The sequence below is a fragment of the Cucurbita moschata genome, unplaced genomic scaffold (assembly GCF_002738365.1).
Source record: "Cucurbita moschata cultivar Rifu unplaced genomic scaffold, Cmos_1.0 Cmo_Scf00010, whole genome shotgun sequence".
Taxonomy (NCBI): domain Eukaryota; kingdom Viridiplantae; phylum Streptophyta; class Magnoliopsida; order Cucurbitales; family Cucurbitaceae; genus Cucurbita; species Cucurbita moschata.
This window is the reverse complement of record NW_019268526.1, coordinates 2,709,674-2,717,883: the sequence shown is the minus strand read 5'-3', so window position 1 is coordinate 2,717,883 and position 8,210 is coordinate 2,709,674. Positions and strand designations below refer to the sequence as shown.

Sequence of the window (8,210 nt, the reverse complement as noted above, 5' to 3'; positions counted from 1 at the left end):
AAAAAAAAAAAAAAAAAAAAAAAAAAAAAATCAATAAGAAAAAAAACACTCTTGAAAGCAAAACTTAACACTTCTCTTGGAGAGCAAGGGATTAAAAAAATCATATCATGATCCTCCTTGATCCACAAGACAAGGAAAGTTTCAGTCAGATTCAACGTATTTGACTTTGCCATCTGTCTTGGGACTCTTACGTGTCAGATTTTGATTGGATTAAAAAAATACATCTGTTTCTTAGATTATTATCCTTATTTTATTTTACTCCATAAATAAAAAAAATAGCTTCAAAATACTAATAGCCATCAATTTTTAGTTCGTTTAACGTGAGTATTGGTGGGGATTTTTTGCTCGGGTTTTAAGGCAGTTTCGAAAAGTTAATTTTCCTTTAAAATTAAAAAATAATATTAGGACTTGAAGTTCGAAGAAAAAGAGCTTAAATGCTAATTTTTGTCTCAAATATTCGAAAATAATATTAGGGCTCGAATTTTACAGGAAAAGAGCTTATAATAACACTACATAAACTTAAAACCAAAACCGTAATTTAAAAATTGAAAAGCATAAACATTGTTCTCAAAAGGCCTCATTACCAATGGAGAGAGTATTCTTTGATTATAAACCCATGATCATTCCCTAGATTAGCCAATATAAGATTTTCATCCTCCAACATTGGCTAATTTAGTGGACTGGATCATACTAGCATTAATGCATCAAAACTGTGTAGTATTGTTGTTGATGATTATTGGGATTGAGCCCCACATTGGTTAATTTAGTGGAAGATCATGATTAACTTAGTGGACTAGATTATACCAGCACTAATGCATCGGATCCCATCAGAACTCTGCAGTATTGTTATTAATGATTATTGGGATTGAGTCCCACGTTGGTTAATTTAGTGGAAGATCATGATTGATTTAGTGGACTGGATCATACAAGCACTAATGCATTGGATCCCATCACAACTACACTATTGTTGATGATTATTGGGATTGAGTCCCACGTTGGTTAATTTAGTAAAAGATCATGGGTTTAGAAGTGAGGAATACTATCTCCATCGGTAATCTACGAGAGCTTATGCTTGAAGGGGACAATATCATGTCATTGTGGAGAGCGGTGTTCATTTAAAAAAAAATGGTATAATTGTTCCATTATATATAGACCAGAATATTATAATCTCATAAGAATTCAGAGCGGAACAGATTGAAATGGCGGAATCCAACGGTCTTCCTCTGTACCAAAAAGTGGGAGTAGAAAGGCCTCTGAAACGATTTCTGGATGTCGTCATATTCTTCCTCCACGTTTCACTGCTCTGTTATCGCCTGCTCTTATTCCGCCGCCATGGATTCAGCTCCCTCTTCGCCATTGCCTTTCTCTGCGAGCTTTGGTTCACTTTCTATTGGGCTCTCATTACCAATCTCAATTGGAGCCCTATCCATTACATAACCTATCCCCAACGCCTTCTCCAACGGTATCCCAAAATCCATTCCCTTTCCTCTCCAATGCTTACATTCTTTTTTCCTAATTTTTTGAGTTTTTTTTTCTTTTCGAAATGCAGAGTATCTGAGGTTCCTCCTGTGGACGTATTCGTTACAACGGCGGATCCGGAGCTGGAGCCGCCGATAATTCTGATAAACACGGTGCTGTCGGTGTTAGCAGTGGAATATCCGGCCAATAAATTGGCTTGTTACGTCTCCGACGACGGCTGTTCATCACTCACGTTTTATTCCCTCTGTGAAGCTCTTAAATTTGCCCAAATTTGGGTGCCGTTTTGTAAGAAATATAAGGTCCAAATCAGGGCTCCGTTTAGGTATTTCTCTGGTGATTTAGACTCTCATGGATCAACGGAGTTTCAGTATGAGTGGAGGAGGATGAAGGTAACCAATTCTTTGGAAGATAATTCTTTGATTTAATTGCTTATTTAAAGGAAAAAAAGAAAAATAAAACAGAGGATGGTTTTTAAGGTGGTCTTGTTTTTGTCATGTTTGTTTAATTAAGGATGAGTACGAAGAGCTCCGCCGGAGGATTGAGGTAGCCGCCGCCGCCAAAAACTCTGCATTTAGTAACCTTATCGGCGAGTTCCCGGATTTCGCTAACTCAAAGCCAAATAATCACCCTCCTATAGTCAAGGTAATGTTCGAGGTCTGCCCACTCGAGAAGTCTATCGATATGACTATGTTAAAAGCATGACTCTGATACTATTTATTAAGGACGAACAATGATTTTTCGTAATGATATGATATTGTACACTTTGAATATAAACTCTCGTGATTTTAGTTGTAGTTTTCGATGTAGAGTTTAACATGAAGTAACATCAAAGTGACATGTTCGTATACTCTAATGTATATATTTTAGTGAAGGGATTCAAATTTATAATCTCTGGGTCGATAGTATATATCTTAACCGGTTGAATTATGATATTGTTTTGTAGGTCATATGGGAGAATAAAGAAGGGCTTTGGGATGGAGTGCCTCATTTGGTTTATGTATCGAGAGAGAAGAAACCCCAAATTCCGCACCATTACAAAGCTGGTGCCATGAATGTTTTGGTAAAACTTTTAAATTTTTTACTTATTCTAAATTCTTCTCGGATTCTATAATCTTAAATAAAGGTGTTTTTTTTCATGGGTAGACAAGAGTGTCTGGGTTAATGACCAATGCGCCATACATGTTGAATTTAGACTGTGACATGTTTGTCAATAATCCCGAAGTTATTTTACAAGCAATGTGTCTCTTACTCGACCCTAAGATCGATAAGATCGATAAAGAGTTTGCATTTGTTCAATTTCCTCAATGCTTTTACAATGGACTCAAAGACGATCCAGCTGGGAACCAAGCCATTGTCGTGATGCAGGTGATTTATTATTATGATTATTATTAATTAAAAAAAAAAAAAAAAAAAGCTTGTGAAAGTTAATAATTATCATTTTTTAGTCCCTAAACTTTTTTAAAATAATAGATTTAGTTCCTTCCGTCATAAATCTAATCAATAAAATTAATTGTCAATTTTTAGTATTTATGATTTTAAAATAAACTTAGATTTCTAATCAATCTTGATAAGAAAATTCATTGAATCTTAATATTATTTTGAACGATAGTTGCTAAATCGTTATGGATGGTAAATTACTATAATTCAGAGACTAAATTGTAACTCGTGTTTTTTAACGGCTTGTTTCTCTTCCATTTTGGCAGCTCGCGTTTCGCGGAATGGCCGGAGTTCAAGGGTCTTTCTATATAGGAACAGGATGTATTCATAGACGAAAAGTCATGTATGGTCAATCACCAGATGAAGCTAATATTAATGGTAATCTAACTTCATTCGAATCTGGAAAAAGAACACTTGAAGAATTGCAATCTTGTTAGCTTCGGATCAAATTCAAAAGATTTGATATCTTTTGTGTTTACACAGTTCATTTCATTTCTAATCATTTTGCAGAGAAATATGATGAAGTGGAGTTGTATAAAACATTTGGAAATTCAAAAGAATTCGTAACCTCAGCCACTCGTACCTTAAGAAGCTTTGCAGATGATCCGAATTGCCTATCCAACTCAATCGAAGCAACAAATGAAGTTGCTACTGCTGATTATGAACACAATTCTTGTTGGGGTTTCAAGGTTTGTGTTCAAATAATACTTCTTTTTATTGCTTCGGGTTTACCTATAAGAATCCCGTCCCTAGTAGATATTATCTTTTTGGGTGGCTCAAGCCCACCACAAACAAATATTGTCCTTTTTAGGTTTTCCTTTTTGACTTCCCCACGAGATTTTTAAAATATGTATGCTAGGGAGAGGTTTCTACACCGATGTGTAATCTTACAATCCACCCCCAATCTACCCCTCTTCGGGACCCAACATCCTCGTTTACACTCGTTCTTCTCTCCAATCAACGTGGGATGTGAGATCTCACAATCCACCCCATTTTGGGACCCAACGTCCTTGCTGGCATACCAGTTAGTGTCCACCCCCATTCAGGGATCAGCGTTCTCGCTGGCACATCACCACTAACAAATATTATCCTCTTTGAGCCTTTCTTTTTGGGCTTTCCCTCTCCAATCAATGTGTGGTCTCACACAAATATAACCTAATAAGACTGTCGTTGGCAGAACTCAATCATAACTACCTTGTTTACTTCAGATTGATCACCATCAATATGGAACTAGCTCAGTCGATCACTGAGGTTTGTAATTTTAATTCTGAGTCCTACACAAAATTGCAGGTGGGTTGGCAATATGGATCCGTAGTGGAGGACATGTTGACTGGGATGGGGATCCATAAAAAGGGATGGAAATCTGCATACATCACACCAAATCCACCAGCATTCCTAGGATGTGCACCCATGGGCGGCCCAGTTCCATTAGGCCATATGAAGAGAGTAATGACAGGACTACTTGAAACTTTAATCAGCAGAGAGTCCCCCATTGTCACTGCTCTCTGTGATAAACTCCAATTTAGACAACGTTTGATCTATCTCTGGGGGTATCTGGTCAGCATTCGTGCTATTCCAGATATATGTTACGCTACTCTACCAGCATTTTGTCTAATTTCCAACTCCCATTTCTTGCCCAAGGTAAGTTTATAGAATACAATCCCTACATCACCTAAATAATCAGAGATATTCTGGTTTTATACAAGAATTGTTAAGCAGCTATGGATTTCTCAATGCAGGTACAAGAACCAGTACTGTTCATACCTCTCCTTCTTTTCGTCATTAACAATCTACGGCAGCTGTTAGACTTCTTCGAAACGGGCCAATCTGTAAGAGCCTGGTGGAATGGCCAGACAATGGAGAGGATACTTGTAATGAGTTCTTCCTTGCCTGGAATGGTAACTGTAATTCTGAAGATTTTAGGACTATCAGAGACTGTGTTCGAAATAACGAAAAAGGAGTCATCATCTTCTAGCGATGACAAAGAGAGTACCGACCGAGATCTGGGTCGGTTCACGTTTGATGAGTCCCCAATATTTGTGCCAGTCACAACCATTTTGATGATTCAGTTGGCAGCACTTTTGATCAGCTTCTTGGGAACACAGACAAGCGTTCAAGAGTTTGGGGTGGCGGAGGTGATGTCCTGTGTTTGGTTGATTTTGTGCTTCTGGTCGTTCTTGAAGGGGATGTTTGCAAAGGGAAGCTATGGCCTCCCATGGCCAACCTTACTCAAATCCAGTGCTTTGACATTCTTGTTTGTGTACTTCTGTCAAGTGAAATAAATAAAATTTGGTCAGTTACTAAATTTTGTATTCAATCAAGGATAATTTTATGCCTTCGATCACCTTTGTGCAGGGGTTGTCCACTTGTGTCACAGCTACAGCTTCAGTCACTGAATAATATTGTCATCTGGGAATCTTCTGCATTTTTGTTGAATGGTGTGTGTATATATATATCTACTCATCAATATGTTAGTAATGTCTGCAATGGATATCAACGACATATGGCCATTTTGTAAAATCAAAGAATGCATTTCGTAATAACTAAACTAACACTAAGCTACAACAAATTTAGAAAGGATGGAAAGAAAAATACAGGAAAAGCTCAGTGGCAACGTGCTTCTTAAGAAGAACTAAAGAGGCATCACTTTGGGGGGATTGAAAGATTGCTTTCGAGCATAAAAGATAGTTCGTGCATCTTTGCGACCGTCATGTGTACGTCATCTGAACTTGAACTAGTACCTGATGCAGCCCGACACTTCGTAGCTTCCAAATTTGCTCCAGTTGCTCCATTCTCTTCACTCATCCTGCAACATGAAAAATGTAAAGGCTTGGGAACAAGTTATCTTATAGTTTCCACAAAGCATGGTTAGGAATCACGACTCTCCACAATGGTATGATATTATCCACTTTGAGCATAAGCTCTCGTGACTTTGCTTTGGGCTTCCCCAAAAGGCCTCATACCAATTGAGATAGTATTTCTTACTTATAAACTCATAATATCCTCTAAATTAGTCAACGTGGGACTCCCTCTCAACAATTCTCAACAAGCATAAGATTAAAGGAAGGTTGAAGGGAGTAATGCATTTGCATGAAGAACAAAGTGATGACTGATAAAGAGTCTGAAAGTAAAACAGCCTTGAAAACCAATCAAATTTGGTGAGCATAGAAGGAAAAATGAAAACAGGGAACCTCCTAGCCATGGATTTCAACTGCAATATGTTTACAAGCTAATAGGTTGCTTTACAAAAATAATTGGCTAGCTTGTACACACCTTCTTACATCAAAGGCGGCATCTGGCCTCGTTGCTTTTTCTCCGGATATACCATTTGGATTGAGGAATGCTCCTGCAAATGAATTTGGCTGAGAAGAGTTCCTAAAATCACTATCCTTTGAGGTGGTTGTGCTGAAGGAATCTACTTCAGTCTTATCCACCTTTGGCACAACGCCATTCACAATACCTTTCCTAAAATTATCAGAAGGGCCTTGCGTATCTTCCATTTCTCCACTTCTGGACTTGTTTTTGAGTCCAAAACCTGATTTAGAACTATGACGAGAAGTTGCGGGACCAGCAGTCTGAAAACTTGCCTCCCAACCAGAAAAGGAATCATCATGTTTAGTGATCCTCGTAGTCATCTCAGAAGATGGAACGTTTCCAAACAAACTAAGACCTACATTATCCTTAATAGTTTTGCTCTCAGAGACATCTATTTGTGTATTCGGTAGTGGTAGCTCATCAGATGCTTTTGAAGTGGAGTCATTTTTTCCCTCAGAAAAGTAGCAGTCCAGTTCAACTCCAGCCAAATTCAAGGTACTTTTACTTGGAGCTGAGGTATCGTCTGAGAGCCCCATATCTTCAGTTTCAGGCCATCTGATCTCTAAATCCAAAATATCTGTAAGGGGAAACTGCTCTGGTGATTTTCCGCGGTTTGATTTCTTCAAATCGATTGGTCCGACCATTTCCTGCCAAAATTTTGAAACACATTTCAAAGAATCTGCCCGAAGGAACCCCAGGCATTCAACAACATCAATCAATTATCTAATACTTTAGGGTTATCTCAACGTCCACAAAGAGCGTGAATCCAATGCGCACAATTTCGAAAAATTATCTATTTCAGATATGTTCTTGAATTCGCAGACATGCTCCTTGAATACCACACCAATGAACATTCGAATTAAGATAGTAAGTCCATGCCAGAACAGTTCGAAATTCTAAAAGATTTTCTCTGAAACGAGAACAAAAATTTCCATCAATCCTTTAGACTATAAGAACCAATGCTGTATTCTAGAATCAGCAACAAAATTTTCGAAACAATCTGCCTAAGTGAAACGAGCAAGAACTGATGTTTAACTTTTCCCTATTCCTACATGAATCTTAGCAAATATATAAGGAAAAAGAAATAGAAAAACCTACCGATCCATCCAAGTCAAAGGACTCGAGCAGCCAACGACAAGCAATGGTATTCTTGAAATTAATAGGATCAGGAGGGACCTCCGTGCTCTGTTCCCGACCGCAGAAAACGCAAATAAATGACTTCAAATCCCTAAGAAACCTTCCTCGGCAGTGTTTGCAGCGAAGACAAGGTGGCGAAGGATCGAGTTCTGCAATTGTTTCATGAAGCGATGGTAGATTTGGAAGCGAAGGATCGTGAGGATCGTAGGAGGAGATTCTGGCGCCATTTCGAAGTGAGATCTGAAGTTGTTTGATCAGATCGTGTGGGATTTCATACGCCATTGATTGGATTTAAAGGCGTTCGCAGTGTCTCCAGGTGGTGTGAGCTACAGAGTTCTCTCCTTCTGCGTGGATTTCGAAAATGAAGAAGATGGATACCTGGTTTTCTCGCTTCACAGACACAGAATGTCCAAAACGCTGCGTTTCATTGAAGGAAGAACTCCCAATAAGAGGTAACTACTTCCCACTTTATGGGAGTTTTAAGGTCGACTGTTCAACACCAACACCGTTAAATTATAATTTTATTCTTGAATATAAATTTTTTAAAATTTTGTCGTAAAATTAAATTTATAATTTAATTTAGGTAATTTTTTTCAAAATTTTGGTCAATAAAAATAATTATCACTAAAAAAAGTTCTTAAAGAATTCATCCCAAAAATATATATTACACTTCAGTTCTAATTTTAATATAGGTTTAATTACAATTTTATCTCTTAAAATTATTTATAATTTAGTATTTTTTTAGTCGTTCACATTTAAATTTATGATAATAAGAAAAAATTCATCAATTTTATCGTGGCTTAATTTTAGAGTATTACTATCATGCTGAGCCGTTCATAGTT

General features: G+C 37.5%; 2 protein-coding genes across 6 annotated transcripts; one reads left to right on the top strand and one right to left on the bottom strand.

The window, feature by feature from the left end:
* The first annotated feature begins 1,190 nt into the window (after window positions 1-1,190).
* LOC111448395 (cellulose synthase-like protein H1) lies at window positions 1,191-5,341 on the top strand. 2 transcript variants are annotated; one of them, XM_023087966.1, is made up of 10 exons: window positions 1,197-1,236; window positions 1,267-1,462; window positions 1,550-1,868; window positions 1,990-2,121; window positions 2,423-2,539; window positions 2,623-2,844; window positions 3,183-3,294; window positions 3,427-3,605; window positions 4,207-4,557; window positions 4,656-5,341. In XM_023087966.1, exons 1-10 carry the CDS (start codon window positions 1,200-1,202, stop codon window positions 5,196-5,198), a joined length of 2,208 nt encoding a protein of 735 aa, XP_022943734.1. In that variant the 5' UTR covers window positions 1,197-1,199; the 3' UTR covers window positions 5,199-5,341. The 2 variants fall into 2 exon arrangements, with proteins under 2 accessions (XP_022943733.1, XP_022943734.1); XM_023087965.1 differs by having other exon boundaries at window positions 1,191-1,462.
* A 65-nt stretch (window positions 5,342-5,406) lies between these two features.
* Window positions 5,407-7,804, bottom strand: LOC111448397. 4 transcript variants are annotated; one of them, XM_023087969.1, is made up of 4 exons: window positions 7,330-7,804; window positions 6,376-6,878; window positions 6,190-6,288; window positions 5,407-5,722 (listed from the first exon to the last, which is right to left on the bottom strand). In XM_023087969.1, the coding sequence occupies exons 1-4, from the start codon at window positions 7,648-7,650 to the stop codon at window positions 5,560-5,562; spliced, it is 1,086 nt and encodes a 361-aa protein (XP_022943737.1). In that variant the 5' UTR covers window positions 7,651-7,804; the 3' UTR covers window positions 5,407-5,559. The 4 variants fall into 4 exon arrangements, with proteins under 4 accessions (XP_022943737.1, XP_022943738.1, XP_022943736.1 ...); XM_023087970.1 differs by having other exon boundaries at window positions 6,190-6,262; window positions 6,377-6,878; XM_023087968.1 differs by having other exon boundaries at window positions 6,190-6,878.
* Between the last annotated feature and the right edge of the window lie 406 nt (window positions 7,805-8,210).